The sequence below is a fragment of the Artibeus jamaicensis genome, unplaced genomic scaffold (assembly GCF_021234435.1).
Source record: "Artibeus jamaicensis isolate MK-2021 breed Jamaican fruit bat unplaced genomic scaffold, CSHL_Jam_final scaffold_1689, whole genome shotgun sequence".
Taxonomy (NCBI): Eukaryota; Metazoa; Chordata; class Mammalia; order Chiroptera; family Phyllostomidae; genus Artibeus; species Artibeus jamaicensis.
The window spans coordinates 6,827,667-6,851,189 of record NW_026522029.1 but is presented as its reverse complement, the minus strand read 5'-3'; the positions used below and the strand labels follow the sequence as shown (position 1 = coordinate 6,851,189).

The 23,523-nt window shown below is 49.6% G+C and overlaps 2 protein-coding genes across 2 annotated transcripts; one reads left to right on the top strand and one right to left on the bottom strand.

Annotated features, from left to right (window-relative positions):
- Window positions 1-67: 67 nt before the first annotated feature.
- Window positions 68-6,805, bottom strand: WDR77 (WD repeat domain 77). Its single transcript, XM_037152425.2, has 10 exons — window positions 6,566-6,805; window positions 6,134-6,319; window positions 5,024-5,165; window positions 4,790-4,839; window positions 3,479-3,549; window positions 3,287-3,341; window positions 2,738-2,809; window positions 1,885-1,993; window positions 1,384-1,452; window positions 68-860 (listed from the first exon to the last, which is right to left on the bottom strand). Exons 1-10 carry the CDS (start codon window positions 6,678-6,680, stop codon window positions 701-703), a joined length of 1,029 nt encoding a protein of 342 aa, XP_037008320.2. The 5' UTR covers window positions 6,681-6,805; the 3' UTR covers window positions 68-700.
- A 127-nt stretch (window positions 6,806-6,932) lies between these two features.
- ATP5PB (ATP synthase peripheral stalk-membrane subunit b) lies at window positions 6,933-18,719 on the top strand. The gene is made up of 7 exons (XM_037152426.2): window positions 6,933-7,073; window positions 7,350-7,386; window positions 11,164-11,309; window positions 13,538-13,701; window positions 14,020-14,145; window positions 17,231-17,410; window positions 18,312-18,719. The coding sequence occupies exons 1-7, from the start codon at window positions 7,034-7,036 to the stop codon at window positions 18,387-18,389; spliced, it is 771 nt and encodes a 256-aa protein (XP_037008321.2). The 5' UTR covers window positions 6,933-7,033; the 3' UTR covers window positions 18,390-18,719.
- The last annotated feature ends 4,804 nt before the right edge of the window (window positions 18,720-23,523 follow it).

Below are 23,523 nucleotides of genomic sequence, written 5' to 3'. Positions count from 1 at the left end.
CCTCCGCCACCCCCACTTTCCCCTGTGGCATCGGAGACAGAAAACACTCATCTCACACATACACAACTCCGAAGGAGGCAGGAGGCACCACACAGGCACCGGTCACGTTTTATTGGGCTGGGAAGTGGGCTTCTCTGTCAGTTCAATGGCACAACGTGCAGACCTGCGGTGAGTGACGTGGCTCTTCCCCAGGGTGAGCTGGCTGGACCTCTGTGACGGGGCATCGCCCGCGTCCACGGTGGATGACCGTCTACTGAAAAGCTCCAATGTGAGTGGAAGCCACGTCCTCGAGTCCAGGAACGCCCACATCCCACGCGCCACCCAGATGCGGCCAACTCCTCACACACAGCCACACGGGAAGCACAAAACCCTTCTGTGAACTCTTATTTAGGGTGGTGGGGAGGGTGAGCCCCAGGAACAATGTGAGATGGATTTTTATTCCCGCTTGAACCAAAAACTACACACGCGCACACACACACACACTCAGACATACACACTGATCCATCTTCCAGGAAGTTCTTCTTCCCTGTGCCTACAGGATCCCAGCACCCAGACACCCCCAGCTGAGACATGCCTAGTGACTGCCCAGGTCTGGGGCATCAGCCTACCACGGAGGGCTCCCCACTGTCTCACAAACTGAGGGGCAGGGACAAAGGGTGATGCTACTCCGGGGGGGATTTGCTTTTTGTCTTCAACAGGCCTACTCGGCGACACTGTTAGGCCCGGGGGCCAGAGGAGGCTCTGTGAGCACCACGTGGTGGATGACCCGGTGGTCCCAGCCCACAGTGGTAAGGAGGGAGTGGTTGAGCGGGGACCACGTGACGTCTCTCACAAAGTCTCTGTGGGCTCGGCTTCGGAACCTGGAACAGAAAAGTTTGAGCACAGTTGGGGGCAGGAGGGAAAACTGACTTGGGGAGGAGAACCCGACACACCCACACCCATGCTACCTGTGTGGGGCTGCGGCAGGAGAGCAGTATAGCCACCCCCAAGGGTTTCATCCACCCCAATCTCCCCCAAGTGGCAACTGTGGCAAGGGCAGGAACGTGGACGGCCCAGATCAGACAGCACATCGGGGCCAAGAAGCAAGTACACCCCAGATATTCTATGGGGTGCCTGCCGTCCCCTAACAGGCTGCATTCCACTGTGGTTCTTTTTGTGAAGGGCAGGCCGAGCTCTGGGGAGACAGAATGCCAGCCCCAGAAATTCCACCCGCTGCCACCTTCGTCCATTACCAGGGACAGAGCTGATTGGGCACCGGCCCCAGGAGCAGGGCAATGGCCATCACCCAGGTCCCTTGAAGGAGACAGTGCACTTCTCTGCAGGAGAAGGAGCCGGCCACTTGCTGCCCAGCTGCCCCTCTCCCCAGCTCCCCCTCACACTTACACCTCGGACAGGCCCGAGTCCAGCAGGGCGAGGGAGCAGTCCTCACTGACAGACGCCAGCAGGGGGGTGCTAGGACAGGAAAGAGAGGGTTGTGAAAAATGCAGCCCGTGGGACCCCAGCTGCACCCTGCAGGGCAGCCCCAGCCCAATCCCCACGTTGGGCTAAGGCTCGGCTGCTCCTTAGCTCCACATCACAAGGCCCACGAAGAGATGAGGGAAACAGAGGGGGCCCCGGGTGACTGGGCAACCAACTGTCCCGCCCAGTCCCTCCCTGCAGCTCCAGCAACAGCCCGGATGTGCAGGCTTTCCGACTAATCTGGACGCTGAGCAGGGTGTCAGCCATCGGCAGACAGGGCTGCACCACCCAAAAAAGGGTGGCAGTCTTCAGGGACTGCAGACATTCTGAAACCTCAGGAGAGCAAACCCACTCAGCTAAGTCCTGGCCAGTGTAACCCTGACCCCTCGCTGGGCCCGTTCAGGCCCTGGTGACAAGGAACAGTACCTGTGTGGGGAGAACACCAGCCCCGTGACGCACTGGGAGTGCACTGCTGAGCTGAGGGCACAGCCCGCACTCTTGGTGTCCACGAGGGAGACAGTGCCGTTCTCATCACCTACAGAAAAGACAGGTGCGTCTCAGCGGGGGCAGCCGGGGCCCTGCGGGCAGCTGGATCCGAATGCCGTCCCCTGAGGCTAGACGAGTCAGCCTGATGAAGACCGGTTCCCTCTCCAGTTAAGTGGGATGAGCAGTCGCTGGCAGTTGTGGGAATTAAATCAATGGATGATGAAGTTATTATTTCAACCACAAACCGTATCACCAGGGCAGCACTACAACTACCCACAGGACAGTGAACCCTGTACATGGTATAAATCCTCACTAATGCGGGCCACTGGTTCTGTGAGTCTAAGTGCAACAACATACAAGGAAACCGATTGGCCTGCAGGCAAAATGATACAAGAGTTACGTCCTATCAACGTTGTAACGAAATGATGTGGACTGAAATGACATTACTCATTTACAGCGAGTAACCCATGTGCTCTGAGGCCCACTGGCTTCTAGCCACGCCCAGGATACAAGAACCAGAACCAACAACCGGGACTCACATCCCCTGGGGAAAAAAATCACCCGTGTTCTCCAAAGCTAAACTAAAACCGCCTTTGGGTCGAAGCCCCTCCCAGCCCTCCATTAGCATAACCACCCGGTGCCTGGGGTGCTGAGGACGGAGCCCTGGAGCACGTGCGTGCGTGTGTTCGTGCGTGTGTGCGTGTGTGTGTGTGTGTGTGTGTGTGTGGCTGGCTCTGCCTCTTGCTTCCCTCCCCTTCCCAGACCCTAGGCGCAGTTCCTCCGTCACCCTCACCAAAGACGAAGACTTCGCTCTGCCGAGGATGCCAAGCCAGGGAGGTAGGAAGGTGGCCAGAGGCGCTGCAGGCTGCAGAGGACAGAAGAGGGGTCGGGGCAAGACTCGAGCCCAGCTCTGAGAAGACGCCTCGCGGAGGAAGCCCCACTAAGTCCCAGGAGCGCTGCATTCGGTTCTCGGCCCACAGAGGCAGCTGTACCCTCCTGCTTGGCCCTCACAACCTCGCTGAGCCATCAGCCTCCGGCCCTCTCTGGACACAAGTCACAGGCAGGTTTCGAGCATACAGCATGAAGAGATCAACTCTGGGCCCTCTGCTGACCCTCCCAGGAAAGGGAAATTAAGTCGCCCACCCAGGCCCCAGCCCTTCCCCGTGGTGCCCACTGCACAGAACGGGGTCAGCAGAGCCTCAGAGGCAAAGAAATCGATCATGTAACTTAGGCCACAGCAGTGGGGCATTAGGCAGGTTTTCTATGACCCCAGGAGGCTAAGGCAAGCCTCTTCCGGGTGGGTTCGCAGTACCACCCGCCCACAGCCAGCTCTCAGACTTACCCATCTGTGATGCTGGCTTGGGACAGCGGGTATCCCAGAGCAAAATCCTACTGTCCTGGAAGCAGAGAAGCAGAAAGGGGGCTTTAGATCCAAAGAAGCAGCTGCAGGTCAGGGCATCTCCACACTGGATTTTGGCCTAGAGGCCTGGAGAGTGGTTAGGGAGCAGGGAGGGAAGTGGAGGCTGTATCTCACCTCGCTGCACGAAAGAAACACGGAGTCCTGGTGGGGAGAGGCGGCGACACAGGTGACCTGCCCCGAGTGAGCTGCAGAGGGGAGAGGAGGGAAATCTGATGGAGAAGCTGGGGGAGGGGGCTACCAAATAGCCCAGATCCTACCGAGGGGGTGGAGGGAGGGTGTGAGAGGCAGGCCTCGTCTCTGGATGTCATTTAATACGTTTCATGAGATACTGAATTAGACCAAACCTAAGAGGAAATGGTGATGGAGTTATAAAACCTAAAAAGGCTTGGGGAAAAAACCCAATTAGCAAAGATAATGAAAGAGAAATTAGGGGCTGAATAAGAATAGGGAGAGAATTCGTAGTTAGCACCCTACTGTGGATTAGTAAGTTCCACACTGCAGGACACACGCCTCAGTGGCGTTCTGGGCACCGAGAGGTTTAAGGGCATCACTTTCTTGAATGTTCTCTTTCCTAAAAGTGAATGAGTAGCTGCCTGCAGTCTCTCAGTGCTCCTTTCCCACCTCTCCCTCCAGACACCCTTCTCCCATGTCACAGAGGAACGCACAGCTGTCACCTGTCCCAGAGCAGGAGTATGAACAGCAAACATGCAACACGAAAGGGGCTTGCTTGCCCCCCCAGAGCCACAGAGCAAAGGAAAGAGCCTCTGGGCCGCCTTGTTCCGCCCACACCCCACACACAAGTGTGGTTCTGCGACTTATCTCCATCTGTCTAACAATGGGACTCTTGAGAAAGATGACCGATTCCTAAGCCTCAGGGCTCATACTAGGAGAAGGCCGAGAAGGCCTGCTGGGCCCAGGTCTAGCTACTGTGCAACGCCTGAAGGGGCGGTGATAGTACAAGGGCTCGAAGGCCATGACAGGACAGTGGGACTTTCATCTGCAGGCCACAAGAAACCAATGGCACAGCAGAGGGGACGCGTGCAGAGATGATGAGTGCCACCGTCCGTCCGTGTGAGGTTAACACCTGGAAGCAAATGGGAGCGTGAGGAGTGGAAGGGAAGGTCACTGGACAAATGGAAACAGGCGCACAGGAACGTGGTGACCAACTGAGAGCGGGAAGCAGAGGGCGTGGAAGGTGACTGCGAGTGAGAGCCTTGGTGGCCAAGAAGGTAGTGAGGCCATCGACAGAGGTAGGGAATTAAGGGAAAGGGCAAGGGATGGACGCCTGTGGAAGAGAACCATCAGGCAGGAGAGCAAGGCCCCGATGCCCCTGACTGATGCCCAGGCAAAGTCCAAGGAGCCCAATGGGGAAAAGAAGAACAACACAGATAAGGCCAGGACTGGGGAGGAAGAGAGGGCACTCACCCCGGTACGAGTTCAGCACCATCTGCTGAGGCAGGTCCCAAACCTTGATGCTAAGAAGCAAAGGGAAACAGATACTTCAGTGGATTGCAAGCCCTCGGGGGAAACCTTACAGACATGCCGTATCAGTCACTGGGTTCTTGTGATGAGGCCAAGGTTTTATATAATAAGGCTAATGGAATGGTGAAGACACCCGCAGGAGGCCCAGCGACAGGAGTGCTGAGGACGAGGACCCACCAGAAGTCCTGGCTCCCACTGACAGCTTGCGTGCCGGAGTGCAGAACACTGACGCTGCACACGATGTCGTCGTGCTCATACTTGCAGAACTTGCTGACAATGAGTGTCTCGTTCTCATCCAGCTCCCACAGTTCGACAGCACCTGTCAGGGAGAGGATGCGGGGGAGGGAAACAAGCTGAATTCCACCAAAACAGCAACTCACTCCTAGGAGCCCATCGTCACTAAACTAACAAAGTAAGTTATTTCTATAACAGCCAAGTCCATATCGCTGGAAGGGTTAGCCTCTATGCTGGCATTACTCTTTTCCTGTTAACAGTCCAGACAATTAAGTAGGGAAGGCTTCTAGAAAAAGATGGAACAGCTGGTAAAATCCATTACCCCATTTCCAATGAGAAAACACTGGAAAATAAGTCCCCGGGAGAAAAGGACAACATCTCCACATCTCCACAACTGTCGCTGTAGGACACGGTCCAGTGTGGTTAAAGCTTCCCAATTATGATAAATATCTGCTGAACAATTTCAATACACATCTCACAGAGTCTTAAAAAAACACATGGAATAACTCAGTGTCTTGCACAGTGACTGGCTAAACACTGGAAACACCCCAGAAGTTGCCTTGAATGCATGAAGTGTTAACGCTGTCAGAGAGGATCAATTTTGAACGTCCACATCTACCCTTCTCAGTGAAGCCTGCCAACACCCAAATTCTGGGTTTTTCTTTAAACAGCAAAGTCTCCACTGCTGACTCTGACATTCAAAACAAAGAAAGCAGAGTAAAAACATTTATGAAGAAAAAAATGGGAAGACACAGCACAGATTGGTTTGGTCTGGACTGGGGGGATACGGGACATGTTACACAGAAGAAGAAGAAATGAATGCAACTCATTTCTTAATTTTGTTATGGATTTTCCTAGACATTTCTATCAGATTCTAAATTTGCATTTAGAATCTCGGAAAAGGCATTTCTACCTACACAGGAGTTCTCCTTAGGGATCTACACCCTCAAGCTAGCCCAAGAACTCAGTTGGGGGCATGAAGGATTGAACCTAGCCAGACCTTTACCCCTTGGCCTCCATTCCACCTGCGAGGTTGAGGAGAAAGTGACTCACCTGAATCGGAAGCCACTAGGATGCCTTTGTCCCCCACCCAAGTGAGGTCAGCCACTCCAGCCTCCGTCTGGACTCCAGCTGAGCAGAAGCCTTCATTGGGGGCGGCACAAGGGTCTTTGAAAAGCCAGAGGGAGCCAGCCCAGCAGCGACCACTCAGGCTTGAAGCCCCAAGCAGGAGCGCTCCATCTAAAGGAGATACAAGCTGTCAGCGCGTGAGGCGCATAAGAGCTCGTCTCTATGGCGACCGCACAGAAAACCACGCGGGCCTGGATTTGAGCTCAGGAAAACGGTACACAGTTGGGGACAGACCTCAGCGAGGGAGGAACCAGGGTGGCAGGCGGGGCGGGGCGGGGACGGACTAGAAGGATCAGTCTGGGGAAGGGTCCTCCCAAGCCGGGGTGAGGGAGTCCCAGGCCCGCGTTCTCGGCTCACCCGACCGGTACCGCGCAGCCTCCAACTGCCGCTCCATACAGGCGGGCGCATTGGGGGGGAGGTTCCACTCGCGGGCCGCCGGGGGCACTACTGGAGGCGGCGTTTCCTTCCTCATGTCCACGGTTTCAATGCCAACCTACACCCAAAGTAGACGTCCGCAGGAGATTCAGCCCGGATAGTTCCCACGTGGTATCTCTCTGGGCCTCCGCCCCTCTGGACAGGCTAGCTCTCTACATCTCGCGAGAACTGCTCTGTTCCGTTTTGCTTCCCGGCTGCCGCCCTCGGTAACTGGTTCACCGCACTTTGTGCTTCTTATCGCGAGAAAAAAAATTTCGACAGGAAATTGAAGGGAACGAGAGTTCCCTTTTCTCGCGATACTTGCGAGCGACCATCTTGCTCCTGCCCCTGACAGATTCTCTGGTCCAGGTCACTGGGACGCCGCGAACTCCGAGCGGGCCCTCGCTGACTATGCTGTCTCGAGTGGTACTTTCCGCTGCCGCCGCAGCAGGTAAAAGTGTAGACCGTGGTCTGACCTGGCAGTGACTGTAAAGAAGCCCGTCTGGGGATGCATGGAGGGGGTGGAAGGAAAAGGGGCGAAGAAAGGCACAGCAAGATTTGGGCCTGAATGGGGATTTATTAGAGCCTCTCGGAAGGTGAGCGTGGAGTCTCGGCGGACAGGAAAGAGGGGAGAATGGCCTTAGTGATCGGGCCTCGGGGGGACCGAGGAGAGGGCAAATCAGATTTCACCTTGACCTTGCTGACCTGCGCCTTGCTTGACTTGCAGGCCCCTCTCTGAAGAACGCAGCCCTCCTCGGGCCAGGGTAAGTAAGAGGGGCGTAATAACGCCCCTTCGTCCTTGTTTTAGCATCTCTTTTCGCTTCTCGGTGGCCTTCTCTTAGCTTTGGGCTAGGAATTATTTTTCTTTAAGTAATTTTGGAACTTGTAAAGCATCATTCAAACATTGAGGCTTTTGTAACTGCCCGGAACATCATCGTCGTACACATAATGGCAAAGTTTAAGGGTTTAAATGATGCGTTCCAACTGGACCAGAAACTGGTTTTGATGTCTTCTAAGCCCCGCCCATCTCCCTGTGACCTTCATCTAGATACAACTGCCACAGCCCCGATCGGAGTTCCTAGAGTAAGAATTTTTGCATACCCAAGAACACGTTTTTGCTCTCTTTTTAATTATTGGGGTGACATTGGTTAACACTACGTTTCAAGCCCACAATTCTGTTGTGTGCATCGTCTGTATATTGCACTGTGTGCTCCCTCGGTCATATATCGGGCCCCTTTACCCTCCTCTTCCTTCCCCTCTGGTAACCTTCATGCTGTTGTCTGGGTCTGTGAGTTTGTTTTGTTTGCTAGTTCATCATGGCTTTCTGTTTCATATCACACATATGAGAGAGCAGGTTTTATTATGAAGTGTACATTGCTTTTGGTCTGTATCCCAGATTCCAATTTTCACTGCCAGATCAGAAGAGTTAGAGAAATCTATTGATTCAGTAGGTATTTATTTGCCATCATAGAACCAGAGATAGAAAGGTGGGTAAGGCTAAGTATTGCCTTAGAGGGTGGTGGGTGGAAGATGGGTTTGTAATGATGTTAAGACTTTTCTTAAATATGTTGGTTTTGTCGTTTTCACAAACATGTCAGTTTGGGGGGAGGGATTTTTTTGGTTTTAGCCCTAAATTTTGCCAAGTTTGATAACTGTACTATGGCTTGAACAAGTGGCTTTCATCTACCTGCAATTATTTTTCTGTACGCAGTGAAGTGAGACCATAATTGACTGCTTCCAACTTACCAGAAAAAAAAGTAAGAGACTCCACACAGATAAATAATCATTATACAGATAATAAATAAAATACATGAGATACACACATAACATACGAGGAACATCCTTGATCTTGCTGAATTTCACGCTCCACATCTTTTCACTGAATTTCACAGTCCACATCTCATCCATCAGCGAGGCTCTCCACCAGCTGAGGGACCCCTTCTTCCACCGCCAGTGCTACTGGGCGTGCACCTCCACTGGCCTCCACCTGGGCTCTTTCAGGAGTCTCCACTAGTTTCCTTGCCTCTCTTTCTTGCCCAGTACAGCCCATTCTCACAGCAACCACAGGGATTATGTCCGTCCCCTCACCCGCCCCCCCCCCACAAATCCTTTGGAGTTCCCCATCCCACTTGAAATAAAATCCAAATTCACATAATCCAGAAGACCCAAAATGCATCCATCCCTTCCTACCTCTTTATTTATCTCCACCCCCCCCCATCTTAGCTCATTCTGTGGTTATCATGATCTTCCTGTTCGTCCTTTGAAAACTACTAGTGTATTTTTGCCTTGGGATCTTTCTACTTTTTCTTCTCTCTTACCCCTGGTCCTTGGCTCACATGTCCTCAGGCCTCCTACCAAAAAAGCCTTTACCCCACTCTGTTGCTCCCTCTCCCCTTACCTTGCTCCATCTTTCTCCATAGGATTTAAAACAGCTGCGTGAAATTGTGTGTGGACCTATGCATACACGCCCCACACCCCTGATAGTTCAAAGTCAGGACTTGGTCTGTTCATTGCTGTGATCTCAGGGTCTGACATAAGTGCAAAGTCGGTGAATGGTTTGTGGAATGAATGACCGTTAGCCCAAGATTGCAGAGACCTTCGTAAAGGATGTACTCAAGGTGTTCTGAAGGCTGGTTGGGAGGCGTGCCAGGCAGAAGGAGCAGCACGAGGCATGTTTCTACTGTTTTGTTTGGTTAGAGGGTAGGATAAAGAAGAGAGGTCAGGGTATAGAATGTGACAGGTGCTCAATTGTGTGCTATATTAGTTGGTTTTCTGTAGGCAGAAGAGAGCCTGCTGGAGTTTCTAAGTCAAATGTGCATTTTAAAAACACTGGTGACAGTGTGGAGAGGGCTGGGTTTAAGGGGTTATTTGACCAGAAGAAGAGAGGAGGTAAGGGCTTGGACTAAGCTAGCCAAGTGGGAAGGGATTTGTGTCAGCCTAAAGCAAGTTCTTTAGTGCTGTGATTAAAATCAGTGGTTCCCTCCATGGGACACTTGTCGCAGTCCGGAAACATTTTTGGTTGTCACCCCTGGATGGGAAGGTGGGGGATAATGCTATACTAGATGCCTCCCGTGTATAAAGGCCGTGGAGACGCTGCTGATCATTTGCAGTGCGCAGAGTAGTCTTCTAGAAGACTATTGTCAGTAGTCCCAAATGTCAGTGGTGCTGAGCTTGAGAAAACCCTGATTTAAATGAAAGAATCTCAAGCATGATTCTCAGATTTCAAAAGTTTAATGGGGTAGCTAATAGACTGGGAGGCAGAAATAATACTCACACTATGCTGTGTACCTGAAACTAGTACAAAATACTATTGAATGTAAACTGTAATTGAAAAAAAATACTACTCAAAAGACAAGCAGTTAACCAAAATCAAAGAAATAACATAAACTCTTACATTGCAAGGGGAAATAGGTACAGAGTGGGGAGGGTGGACAAAAACATACTGCGTATTAGAAGGAGACTAAGCTTGACAGCAGCAGGAGCGTATTAGAAGGAGACTAAGCTTGACAGCAGCAGGAAAAAGACTAGGGTGTTTTACTTCATCAGAAACTTAATGAGATACCAGTTTGCTGTAATTGCTAAAAATGCATTCTTGGACTACTTCAATACAAGAGTAACGTGCAAATCTGTAGTGCAACAGTTCAATCCCAGAAACAGCAATAGCAAGTTCAAAATGTGTATTTGGAGAATGAATGATTTGGTCACGCTGTGTTAGTGAGTTATGATCAGTCTGTATACCTCGCTTTTGTGAGCAGAACCACCCAGCGCCCTGTGGTGGACAGTCAGGAACATGAGGGGAGTGAGATGTTTAACCCAGATGCACGAGCATCATTTTTCTTACGGGGAATAGTATTGGAACCAGTGGAGGGAGGTTTCAAGGACACACGTAGCTATTCAAAGGTGAATGTAATTAGATCTACCTGACACCTAAAAATCCTCTTTCACATAGTGTTGTCAGTCAGCACCCCATCACAGACAATATTCAAAGGTCAAAGTTTTGGCCGGGAGCTCACAACACAGCGGGTGTGTAATAGCTGACTGCTTGCGTGGGGCTTTACCATATGCCAAGTCCCATTCTAAACACTCTACGTGTACTAGCTCAGTTCTCACCACAGCCCTGCAAGGTTATACCCTTTATTCCCACGTATGGGAATTGGACAGTACAAAAGTTTAAATCACTTGCTCAGAGTCAGATGGCAAGTTTAGGACTTGAACCCAGGTGCTATGGCTGCCATCTATGTTCTTAGGTATTTCAGTGCTAACAGTAGACATACAGAGTGCCAGACAGATGATTGGTGAGACTCACCGACGGGATCCTAGTATTGGGTAGGAGATGGCGTATGGCTTTACCAAGTCATTTGCCCTTGTCACACAGCTGATCATTCAGCCCTAACCTTCCTGTTCCTGGTCTCTTCTCTTCCTGTTGTGACCCTGGGAAACTGCCTCTATTCTCACCCCCATTCATTGTTTCTGCCAACTGTTCATACATCAAGTTCTTTTTTGAAGAATGGGCTTTGAGTTTGTACAATTGCTGCCTGCAGGGTATTGCAGGCAACAAGGATCTTCCACACTGGACAGCCAAGCCTGGCCCCTGTACCACCTCTTCCAGAATATGGAGGGAAAGTTCGCCACGGGCTGATTCCCGAGGAGTTCTTCCAGTTCCTTTATCCTAAAACCGGTGTAACAGGTGAGCCTTTGCCCGTTTGGATGGCGTGGTCTGAGTGAACCCAGGGCGTTTGTGGCCCCTTCTTCACATGTGCCACACAGGTCCAGGCAGCTGTTGTAAAAGTAAGCCGTGGGATGGTTCAGTGTAACAGGACCTTGAGTTGCTCTAACTTGTCTGTGAAATAAATTTGTTTGGGATTTGAAGTTGATTTTTAGCAGTGTCTCCTCCATCTGTTGATGTACCAAGTTCATCAAATGCCTGCGCTGGTCCAGGCACCCAGTGGTGAGCCAAGGGGCCGGCCACCACAGGTCACAGATTCGATTGCAGGATACACAGTAAAGAAATGGGGGACCATAGGCTGTACTGCAGATAACGGTGGGAAGAGCGGCGGGTTAAAATAAAGCATGAAAAGATAAATCGGGCCATATTTATCTGTTTTTCCCCCTCTCAGAAAAGCATAAACTGTTCTGAAACCTTGCATTTTCATAATGTAATGTGTTTTCATTTAACATTATTTAATGCTTACAATAGTCCTATGAAGACATTTTTATTACCCAGAAGAACTAAGAAACTGCCCTGGCTGGCGTGGCTCAGTGGACTGAGTGCCGGCCTGTGAAGCAAAGGGTCGCTGGTTCGATTCCCAGTCAGGGCACATGCCTGGGTTGTGGGCTGGGGCCCCAGTGGGGTCGTGTGAGAGGCAACCACACACTGATGTTTCTTGCCTTCTCTCCTTTCCTTCCCATCTTAAAAAATAAGTAAATAAAGTCTTTAAAAAAAAAGAACTAAGAATTTGCCAGGGTTTATTCTCACTTCTTGAGTTGTACTTGAACCCAGGTGTTCTGAGTACCAAGTGGCCTTCCCACTACGTGCACTGCCTTCCTCGCTTTGTCAAGTACTGTGGCTGGGACCTTGGAAACCAGAAGCTTTGTTTCTACCCTCCAGGGACTGGCCTCAGATAGCAGGCCCCTGACCGAAACGTGCAGGGGACATCGGTGTGCTCAGCGCTTCATGGCTGATTTAAATGTTACACATGATGGGCCTTTTTGCAAATTCACATTTACAACCTATAAATTGAAGGGGAAATAGTTTGAGGTTTTTTAAAAAATATTTTATTGTTGATGCCGTGACAGTCATCTCACTTTTTGCCCTTCACCCCCCACGCAGCCCGCCCCACCGCTTCCACAGTCAGTCCCCTCACCATTGTCCATGTGAGGGCAAATCTTAAAAAGATAACATGCAACTTCATGTGGGAAACTCAGGTAATATATATTTGAGACTGCAGTTGACCCTTGACATGCGTTCACACTGCAGGGGTCCACTCATAGGTGGATATTTTCCCGTAAATACTGTAAATCTTTTCCTTATGATTTCCTTTTTTCCTGCTTGTCTGATTGCTGAATACAGTGTATAATACGTACAGCACACAAAGTATGTGTTGCGTGACTGTTTATGTTACTCGCTGGTAAGGCCTCTGTTGACAGCAGGCTGTTAGTAGTTAAGTTTTGAGGGAGTCAGAAGTTACGTGCGGGTTTTGGTCCCCATGGCGGGGCAGCAGCCCTGACTGCCCCATCCCCCACCACACTGCTCCAGGGTCCGCAGGACAACCGTTTATTCTCCGCAGAGCCTCACGTCCTGAGGTGCTAGTCTTGCTGGGAAACCTGCGGAGAGCTGCCCCGGGGGCCTGCCTTGTCTCTGCCAGGATTTTGTGAGGGAGAAAAGAGATAGCTACACGGATTTGAAGCATTGTACTTAGGTGCTCCAGGAATTGAGAATCCTGATACTTCATTCTTCATTTTTTATATATATATATACTATTTTACAGTTGTGAGGTTCTTCTTAACCTTCGGTGCCAGGTTCCTGTTCAGTAAAAATGAGCAGGCGTGGATAAGTTTTGCCCTAAGCAGGGTTCCCTTTCAGTGAGTTGTGCGTCTTGCTGCGCAGCTGCGCCAGGCACTTGACACCGTTATTTCTGGTTCATCAACCCTGTGGAGAAGGCCCATTCCCGGTTTACAGAGGAGGAATCCGGACTCCGAGATGATTCGTGTTGATCAGCTCGTACACGTTGCAGAGCCCCCTTTCCTTGAGTCCAGATCCTTGTTCTCTCAGCTCTGCTGAGTGTTTTCCAGTCCGTCGTTCATTGCTCAGTCCCTCCTTCACGTTGCCGTCCGCTAAGTAAATACAGAAGTACTCCGCATCTTCCCCTCCTAAACCTAGCACGTCCACCGTAAAGTAACATTTGCTTCTTCTAGGACCCTATGTGCTCGGAACTGGGCTTATCCTGTATTTCCTGTCCAAAGAAATATACGTGGTCACTCCGGAGACCATTTCTGCCATATCAACCATAGGGCTGCTTGTCTTTATGGTTAAAAAGTACGGCGCCTCTATTGGGGAGTTTGCTGACAAACTCAACGAGGTAAGAGCTGCCGGCCTCGTGTCCCGTTCCAGGCCACACTAGAAGCATCAAGGCCGTCAAGTGATGTTCTTTTATGTGAATGTGTATATTCAGTATAATTAAATTAGCCTAATTATAATGTGTACACTTACAGGCATTGTTAGTTACTAATTCGAGATCAGAAGTTTAAGGATTTGTGCATTTCTTCCTGTACATTTGTATGTTTCTTGTGGGTGATTTTATCACTGAGGGGTATAACTTTGAGGAAGAATAAAATGAATCTGTTTTTATTAACCTTGATGCTTTTACTGATCTTTGTTATAAATATCATAATTGCAGCAAAAAATCGCCCAACTAGAAGAAGCGAAGCAGGCCTCCATCAAAGGCATCCAGGACGCCATTGACCTGGAGAAGTCCCAGCAGGCGCTGGTTCAGAAGCGCCATTACCTGTTCGATGTCCAGAGGGTGGGTGTCGGGGCTTCCCGAGGAGAACGAAGCTACTCGTCCGTGCGCACTTGAAACAGAAAGTCAGAGTCTCTTACGTGAGGAGTGGCTGAATAGATGGAGCGTATTTCATTGAAAAAAGATAAGGTTGGGGTCTGGCGGTTATTGCTGTGTAGACATTTAAGACCTGTCCAGTGGATAACTGATTAGGATTATTAAAATTAGGAAGATTGTAAGTTATAAAAACACATTTTGGATCCACACAAAAGGAAATAGTCATTCATTTACAGCTGATTAAAATATAGTATTCATGTCTAAGGCATATCATGAGGACACGTATTTGCTATAATATGTGTTCCAAATTCACAAAGCACATTCGGGTAGAACTTTTACCATGGTCAGAGCTTAATTAGATTCTAAGACATTAACTTCAGGAACATGTTCAAGTGTTTTGTTGTTAATTGCTTTGAGCACAGCACTTCCCGCCTGATATTTAAAGTGAGGCGTCCTGATGGGGGAGCGTTACTTTGCAGGAGCACCCACGACATGAGCCCGAGGTGAAGGGGGGGTCTGAAGGGTACGGCTCTGGTCCCGTGGCAGTCTGGGCGGTCTTGGTGCCACCTGAGGGTGGCACTCGGTGCCGGTGTATTCTAAGACTTGTGGAGTCAGAACCTCTGCTAGGAGCTATCCAAAAATCTATCTTTTTAAAATCAGGATCCAAAAAAATTCTTAAGCGTGTGAATGTTTGAAAACCTCTTTCCGTGCGTATTTAGGTTATAAGCATAGAATGCTTTCTGCCCTGTGTGTAATATGTACACACAAACAAAATCTGACTTTTGAGGATGTAGTATTTTTCAAAGGAATCGAGTGATAGTTTTTCACATTCCTATTTGCTTAATAGACATTCATTGAGTTCTTCCCCTGTGGAGACAGGCGAGGCAGGGCTCTGGGATTCCAGCAGAGGGCAGGGCAGAGTCTGCCTTCGTGGGGTCGTTGCTTGTTAGCCACGGTGTGAGAGGGCAGAAAGGAAAACTGATCAGACATGGGTGTCAAGTGGCGGTAAGTGCTGCGTAGAGCAGTAAAGGACGTCGTTACAGGGACAGATTTTACGAGGAGGGAGTTGGGGCTTTCACGCGCGGTCCAGAAAGGCCTCTGATGCGATTTTTGAGCAGAGACCTGAAGAAGCAGTGGTGCAGGCTGTGTGGGACAGCGATCCAGGTAGAGGGAAGGACAGCTGTAAGGTCCCCGCACCAGGAGCTTGCTCAGAGTAGTGGAAGCAAAGTAAGGAGGCCGGTGTAGCTGAAGAGAGTGGGTGAGGAGAATTAGACAATCGAAGTGGGGGGTGTGGCCAGGGGCAAGCTCACGTAGAGTCCCACAGGCTTCCGTGAGAGCTTCGCCGTGAGCAGAAGAAGTCACTGACGGTGTTAAGCAAAGAAGTGATAGGATTTCAGTTCTGTTTGAAGGCCGGGACCCGGTGAAGCAGAGCTGCTAGGACCTCAAGTGTGTGAGTCTGGGCCTGACGGGGAGATGTCCAGGCTGCACTCGCAGGGGTCCCGAGTTTACAGGTGGCATTAAAGCTGTGAGACTGGGACACACAGGGAAACAGTGGGCGAAAACACGACTTTTTGATTAGTAGTCACCTCTTTACGGGCAAGTGATAAAGGGCTAGGAATTTGCCATAGGATGGAGCCACATGGAGGTTCTTGGTGACCTTGGTAAGGGCTATTTTAGTGAAGTGATGGCAGTAGATCGGAAAAAACGGAAGAAATTGGAGTCGGTATAGACGACTGCGAGGAGTTTTACTGTGATGGTGAGCGAAGGGATTAGCCAGGAGGAGGGTGCAGCAGTCAAGGCAGATTTTTTTTTTAAAGATGGAAAGCGTCATTACTTGTGAGCATCTGACAAGTTAGTAGAGAGAGAAGTTAATGCAGGGAAGGGGAGGGAAGAAATGCTGGAACGATGTCCTTCGGTGGACCAGAGGGCCCGGAGTAGAGTGTGGGTTCGGGTAGCCCGTCTTACGTGGTGGTGGGAGTTTGTGGGACTCTTCCATCGCTTCCTTTTCCCAGTGACGTAGGAAGGAAGGTCAATCGCTGGGAGGTGAAGGTAGTGAAGGGGACAGAAGAGGTGTGAGTGGAAGAGCAGGAGGGCGAGTGAACTGAAGAACTGCACTGAGAAGCAGTGAGGGCCTGGCGGAGGTGAACGTATCAAGCCTGGATATTTGACAGGCAGGCCTGTACGGAATCTGGTCACAAACTAGATGAAAATATCCCTGTCACCAGTATTAATGTGACACTGTTCTGGAGGCAGTAGTTGATATTAGAGAAGAGAAAGAAGAGGTATAAAGATGAAGAAAGGCGGTTATTCTTATAGATTACCTGTTTATATACCTAGAAAACGGAAGAGAATCATCATGACTCTTGAAACAGGAAGCAAACTCAGGAAAAGATGTCTAAGAGTAAACTTAACTAGAAATTAGTAGTCTTTTTACTTTGTAAAGTACTGGCTTTTCTTCATTTAGGTGGGGGGGGGGGTGGTTTGTAACAAAGGGTCTGTTTTGGTGATTCTTCAGTAATAGATTATGAACTTGAATCAGTACAGTGCGGTGCAAATGGATTGGCCAACAGGTGAGGCGGTTCAGAGAGGGACCTACACACAGAAGGCGGTTTAGGTGGGAGGTGTTTTCACCTTGGGGGAGGAGAGACAGGTGGGCACCTTTGTTGATAGTATAAAAGTTGGTTTCCTGCCTTCCGCCTAATACTAAAACAAGTTTCAAGTGAATTAAAGATCTTGAAAAATGAAACCATAAAAGTAGAAAAAGAACGTGAGAAGCAACACAGCACCCTTGGCACTGCTGGGCCTTTCTAATAAAACCAACAGAGTCTAGAAGTACGTGTGCGGTAACATGTTAACTGGACTCATTGCACCGACCAATTCACAGTATATACAAATACTGAGTCGTCATTTGTACATGGGAAATTAATGTTGTATGGCAGTTACACCGAGTGAAACAGAGAAAACTTGGAAACTGTGAGAGGCAGAATCCTCAGAGTGGAAGTGATCTGTCAGCTGTGCAAACAGTCTTCATCATCTCTTACTTTTGCTTCAGAATAACATTGCCATGGCCTTGGAGGTCACTTACCGGGAACGGCTGCATCGAGTCTACAAGGAAGTGAAGAATCGCCTGGACTACCACATCTCAGTGCAGAACATGATGCGTCGGAAGGAGCAAGAGCACATGATCAATTGGGTGGAGAAGCACGTGGTGCAGAGCATCTCTGCACAGCAGGTACGTACGCGGCCTTGGAAGCTTCTGGAGTTGTAGCAGGTCTCTGCTGTGCAGCTGCTGACGGCTCTGTTAAGATCAGAGGGGCTGGCCGGGAGACTTCAGCCCACAGATGGGCTCTGGTTGCTTTCCCTGCACAGCGGAACCTAGGAAAGGCTGCGGGTTTGCCCTGCTGGCTTCCTCCTTCCTCGGAGCTTGTGTGGGGTCTCATACCTCACAGGTCAGAACCGCAGGTGGCTCAGAACTCCACTTATTATGGACTTGTGCTCAGGCTCCCTCATTCGGGAACAGTTAACTTCTCTGCAACACGCAGCGACCGGACGAGGCCTCTTCCATCCTAATTCCTTGGCGATTATTCCGTCTCCTCTTCCTGCCACTTGATTTATCGGTCTGGGGCAGAAACGTTTTCTGTTATTTACCTGAATTTGATTTCCTTTTTAAAGTATACATTTTTTATTTACTTATGACCTGATCTCCTTTTTTCCAGATATATAGTATATTTAATGAGTTTTTCTGAGAAACCATTTTTTATGTAAAAGTACCATATACCTATTAAGGTGTACACAGTGTGAGGCGTTTTTTCTTGTGGGGCGGCGGCATGGCTCGTACAGGTTCTGGCAGACCTGGCAAGTCCTGAGCAAGCACTAAGGGCTGAAACATTTTTTCTCGTCAAAATGCCACAAGTACAGGGTTTGACGTGTTCTGAGGAATGACTCTTAAGTCCCCAGATTTGCTCAAAATCGCATCTTTTCTGTGTAAACCATTAAATAATTCCTAGCAGTTGTCACACTGAGCCATCTCGAGGTTGCGGAGGGACCTCCAGGCCCCGCAGGAAGCACCTGTGGAATGACGGTGTTGGTGCTGCTTTGGAAAGGTCTAACTGGTTCCTCTGTCCTCGTCCCAGGAAAAGGAGACGATCGCCAAGTGCATCGCAGATCTAAAGCTGCTTGCGAAGAAGGCCCAGGCCCAGCCAATCATGTAAATGAACCGACCGAGACTGAGACAGCCAGAAACACTCGGCTGAGTGGAAGCCAGGCCGTGACAAAAGCTGTCCGTGTCACCTGCTCCTGGAGTCCCGCTCACCCCCCTAAAAATGAAAGGCGCCAGTCCCACCTGATGAGAGAATTAAAATGGTCTGTTCACCAGGGAGGTGTTTTTTGTCCTTGCTCCGCATTTGGAGTTGTCCGATGATCGCTTTGGAATCGGCAGTGTGCTTTTAATAATATTTGGTACCTGGCGAAAGACTACTGAGTTACCATTTAAATTTGTAATTAATTCTGTCGCCTTACAATAAAGTGACAGTTGAACAAGGTTTGTCAGATTGTGTAATCTTATGAAATAATATCGTGACATTTGTCATGTCAGTAAGAATTAAAGATGCCATTGAACTGATAACCATGTGTAGAAGACTGTTACCGGTGAGCTGCTTCTGGCTACCTGGTAGGTTGTGGGAAATGTAGAGCTTTTTAGTATTCTTTAAATAACTAAAGGAAATACTATACATGAAATCATATTACTGACTTTATTATCACTTTTATAATATGTCTATAGAAAATATTAGGGACTCAATATGTTGTGGATTCATTCTTAAGAATCTAGCAGGTAGCCCTTCCCTGGCTGGTGTGTCTCAGTGGGTTGAGTGCTGGCCTGCAACTCAAACGGTCACCAGCTTGATTCCCCAGTTGGGGCACCTACCTGGGTTGTAGGCCAGGTCCCCAGTAAGGAGCGTGTGGGGGACAACCAGACAACCACACATTGACGTTTCTCCCCCTCTTTCTCCCTCTCCCTCTCTTAATAAATAAATAAAGTCTTTTAGAGAATCCAGCAGGTAAATCAGAAAATTCTGCCCTTCCATAGGTTTTTCTGCATTTAGTTCTTCCATACTTGTATAAAGATTTAATTGTACACAAACGCACAACTTACATAATAGGAAATATTTGAAACTATGTATTGTATGGATGATTGCTATTTTCTCGACTTCTTAGGATTTTAATTTATGTAACAATCGTCTGGGTCTGTATTTACTGATGGCTAATGTATCCATCTACAATGGAAATCACATTGACATCTGTACTGTTTCTTAAAAGAGCTGCTGGTAGAGTCAACACAGGTGTTCTAGATTATTTAACAATTACGGTTGCACTAAGCCCCATCTTACACCGATCCTCTAGAGATGCCAGTTCCTAACGCAGAGTTAAAAGTTGGCTAGAAAAGCACTAAGAATACTCCACTCAACATCAGAGAAGCGGTTCCCCTGGGACATGTGCGCGCGTGCGTGCGTGTGTGTGTGTTCAGTGGTTTGCCCACACACCGAGTGGGAGCTGGCCACAGTCTCTGGAGGCCGTTGTCTCTGATCCTGATGAGGAGCTTGGGGCTCACAGAACAGGCCATTGAGGAAGGAAGGTGGACGTACAGTGGGAGAGAGCAGGAGTGAGTGGAGGTCACAAGCACACAGGCTGACATTGCCAGTGTTATTACCTTTGACCTCAATGGTAAGGTTGCGATGAAGGGCCTACAAAACCCCAGGCCCTTCATCACACGCGCCTGGTCCAAAGGTTGGAGAAGCCAAAGGCTGACCCGGGGAAAGTCTGGGAGGGCTCGGCTGGGAGGCCCCGGCCACAGCTGGGGATCCAACAGACCACAACGTGTGTGGGCTGCACAGCAGTGGCTGCCTCGCAGGCACCCTCCGAAATTGCTCACGAGTCTCTAGCAGCTCACTCTCATGTGAATATTCCTGGAATAGAATTCCAGAAAGTCCCACCTAAACAGATTGACTTCTTGTGAACCAGCACAACTGTCCTGTCAAGTATTAACCTGAGTGAGTAGTAAAGCAAAATCTCCAGTCCCAAGAAAGCAATGACAGCATCCAGGAAAATACAGAGAAAGCAGGAAAGCAACCGGTCAGAAAAGAAATGTCTGACCTGGCATTTGAAAGAGAAAGTAAGCCAGAAGTGTTGGGATTGGAGTCTGGGAAGATGGAGCAGCCAGCATGGGTGATTGTAGAGAAGCCAGTGTAGGAGAGGAACATTTTTTAAGCCCAAGAAATTGAGAGGGTTCTCTGGCTGGTGTGGCTCAGTGGATTGAGTGCCAGCCTGCAAACCAAAGGGTTGCCGGTTCAATTCCCAGTCAGGACACACGCCTGGGTTGTGGGCCAGGTCCCCAGTAGAGAGCGCTCAATGGGCAACCACCCCGTTGGAGTTTCTCTCCCTCTCTCCCCCTGTCTCTAGAAATAAATAAAATGTCTTAAAAACATTAAAAGGGAACTATAAAAAGTAAGGAGTTAACCTTAGGGTCCCTAAATGCTATGCTTAGAAGTTAGATTTTGTTCTGAGGGCAGGGAAGCCAATGAACAACGTCGTAAGCAGAGGACTGATGACTAGATTCTTGTTTCCGAACATCAGTAGCAACTAGAGGGCAGTTTGGAGAGAGCATATTGGCTTCTTCAACTGTAGGGCGTTGAAGACCTTGGCAGTGTGGCTGGAAAGGCAGGAATTGGTGAGAAATAGGAAAGGCAACATTAGTGATGCTTAAGTAGGGAGAACGTGGGAGAGGGGAGGAGCTGGGTCAGTTTTCTTGAGAGGGAAAAGGAAGGCACTGTTCTCTGTGATTTGGAATATTGGAGGGAGTTTGTCTCAAGAAAGGCAGGCTGACCAGAGCCACGGAGGAACACATGCCGGAGGGGAGGCAGAGAAAGGGTTCTGCAGAGGGGGACGGCTGGTCACTGGGCAAGTGGAGTGAGCACGAGAGATGCGTGTAAGTCGACTCCTAGGTCTCTGGCTTGCGGTGGTGCTACAACTTGAGATAGAGGATAGATGAGAAGAAGCAAGTTTCCCGGGGAAAGGTTCTGCTTTCAGTTTTATTCTTGGCTGTGAGTAGTGAATATCATATTGAATATGAGTGAGTTAGACAGCCATGTGGTGACATGTGGGTAATGAACTTATGTACTGGTAGACGTTATGGCTGGAGTCACAAACTACAGCATCTGTGGCATATAGATAGTCAGGTCCTGGGAGTGGGCGAAACAACCTAGGAAAATAGTGTGGAGTGGGAAGGGAGGGCTGTCTCAGGTCAGAGGGAGGTCAAGCAGGCCAGGGAGGAAAGGCTGATGCTAAGAGGTCAAGGTAGACAAGGGCCAAGATGTGCCCATTTGACTCAACCACGGCGAGACCGTTGCTGCTCTTAGTGGGAGTGTTCTGTTCAGCACTGTGGCTACAGAGAGGAGGCCCTGCGGACAGACCCCGGCTGGCAGCCAGGAAGAAGCTGGGACTCGGTCATGCAGCTGAAAGGAAACAAATTCATCCAACAAAGAGAGGGAGTTTGGAAGTGGATCTTGCCCCAGTCAAGCCTCTGATAACACCACAGCCAGTATGTGAACCTCAGCCTGGTGAGATCCTGAAGCAGAGAACCCTGTGGAAACTGCCCAGGCCTCTCACCCAGACACTGGGATCATAAATGAGTGTTGGTAAAATCCTCTAAATCTGTGATTGTTTGTTACGCTGCAAGATAAAACCGAGATGGCAAGGATCCCTGCATTTCCATCTGTGCTGTGGGGATTCCTAGTTCACCCACTGGGGTTCCGATGTACCTTCCATCCTTGAGCAGGCTCTGGACTTGGTCTCCTGACCTCACGCACGCAGCCTTGAGACCCCAGCTACAGGCCATCATACATTGGTGCTGTTCCCAGAGCAAACGCCAGCTCCGGGTCTCACTCAGCTCTCTTCCTTTCTGACCTTGGAGGATTTCCAACGTTTAGTTCAGCCACGCATTTTTAAATTATGGCATTTAAAGTATTTTATCCAGCATTTGCTCGTGTTCTTTAACAAAGATTTCTTTAAAGATCTATTCTGCTGTCTGGAGTTTTTCCATTCACTCTTCAACCCATCAAAGTCTTTCTTCCCACCACTACCGAACCCGAGCTGCTTTAGCAAAAGAGATTATGCTCTCCTCATTTCCAAATCCAATCAGCTCTTCCCAGTCCTCGTTTGCCTTGACCTCTGAGCACACTGGCAATATTGGCCACAGCTTTTCCTTCCTCTCTCTCCTCCCTGTCCTCTGACCGCATTTGCTCACTGTCACTGTTTGTTTCCTTAGGCGACTTTTTTTGGTTGTTGGTTTGCCTCCCCCCTAAATGTTGGTGTTCCCCAGAGTTCTGGACTAAGGATTTTTATTCTCATTCTACAAATTGTACCTGGATGACCTCGTCCACTCCCTAGGCTTCTACGTGTCACATGTATAATGATGACTTCTAACCTGTGTCTCGAGTTGTGTTAAGCAGGAGAGGTTAGATTAAGTGCTTTAAGAAACTGTCCCCCGACATCTCAACAGAGCAACATGGAGAGAGGTTATTTCTTGTTCGTACAGAATCCAGTCCAGGTTCTGGTGACTCTCCAGAGAGGCTGTCCCCTGTATGGTGACCCTGTTGCCCAGCCTCAGAGCTTTCAACCTCATCTCCTCATCACGAATCTCCATGCTCGTCCTGCAGGGGAGGGGTCAGAGGAGGTCTTGCTTCAGCAGTGAAGTGATTCAACTAGAAAGAATAGCCATGACTTTCACACCTCGTCCATTGGGCAGAATGTGTCACGTGGTACTGCCCAACCACAGGTGGCTCTGTGACAAGAGGAGCCAACCACTGGTTAGGGGCGAGCGCTAGTGTCTGCTGTGCAGGTCTAGTTCTCTTTTGTGAGCCCCAGACCCGCGCGTCCAACCCCCCTGGCTAAGTCTCTGGCACAGTGTCCCACAGGGACCCTAAACTCTGTGTCCAAAAGCAAACTCATTACATCCCCTCCCCCCACATTCTCTCTATCAGCCAATGAGATGAGGCAGAAAGCCAGGAGTTATCCCGAGTTCTCTGTCTCCCTTCCCTTCTCACACCTAAGAAATGAGTGCATTTGCCAGTGCGCCTGCCTCTTCTTCCCCACGGCCACGGCCTCTGGTCACGTCACCCCCACTTCTCGTCACAGCTGCAACAGCAAACCACCTGCTGACTGGCCCTCACCAGTTCCCCCTGCGCGCTGTTGCCTAAGCCCAAATGTGATCATGTTACTGCTCTTCCGCACTCTCTCTGCAGCCTTTAAGGTCAAGTTCGTTTAGGGTCTTGCCCTCCTCTCCGGCCTTTC

What these genes read in the sequence shown, in the direction of transcription:
- WDR77 (XM_037152425.2), bottom strand. Translation starts at nt 6,680, where the DNA reads ATGAGGAAGGAAACGCCGCCTCCAGTAGTGCCCCCGGCGGCCCGCGAG. An exon ending in GGCTGCGCGGTACCGGTCGG is followed by an intron (nt 6,320 to 6,565) that starts GTGAGCCGAGAA and finishes TATCTCCTTTAG; the next exon opens with ATGGAGCGCTCCTGCTTGGG. An exon ending in CAAGCCAGCATCACAGATGG is followed by an intron (nt 2,810 to 3,286) that starts GTAAGTCTGAGA and finishes TGTCCTCTGCAG; the next exon opens with CCTGCAGCGCCTCTGGCCAC.
- ATP5PB (XM_037152426.2), top strand. Translation starts at nt 7,034, where the DNA reads ATGCTGTCTCGAGTGGTACTTTCCGCTGCCGCCGCAGCAG. An exon ending in TCCTAAAACCGGTGTAACAG is followed by an intron (nt 11,310 to 13,537) that starts GTGAGCCTTTGC and finishes TGCTTCTTCTAG; the next exon opens with GACCCTATGTGCTCGGAACT. An exon ending in AGAGCATCTCTGCACAGCAG is followed by an intron (nt 17,411 to 18,311) that starts GTACGTACGCGG and finishes TCCTCGTCCCAG; the next exon opens with GAAAAGGAGACGATCGCCAA.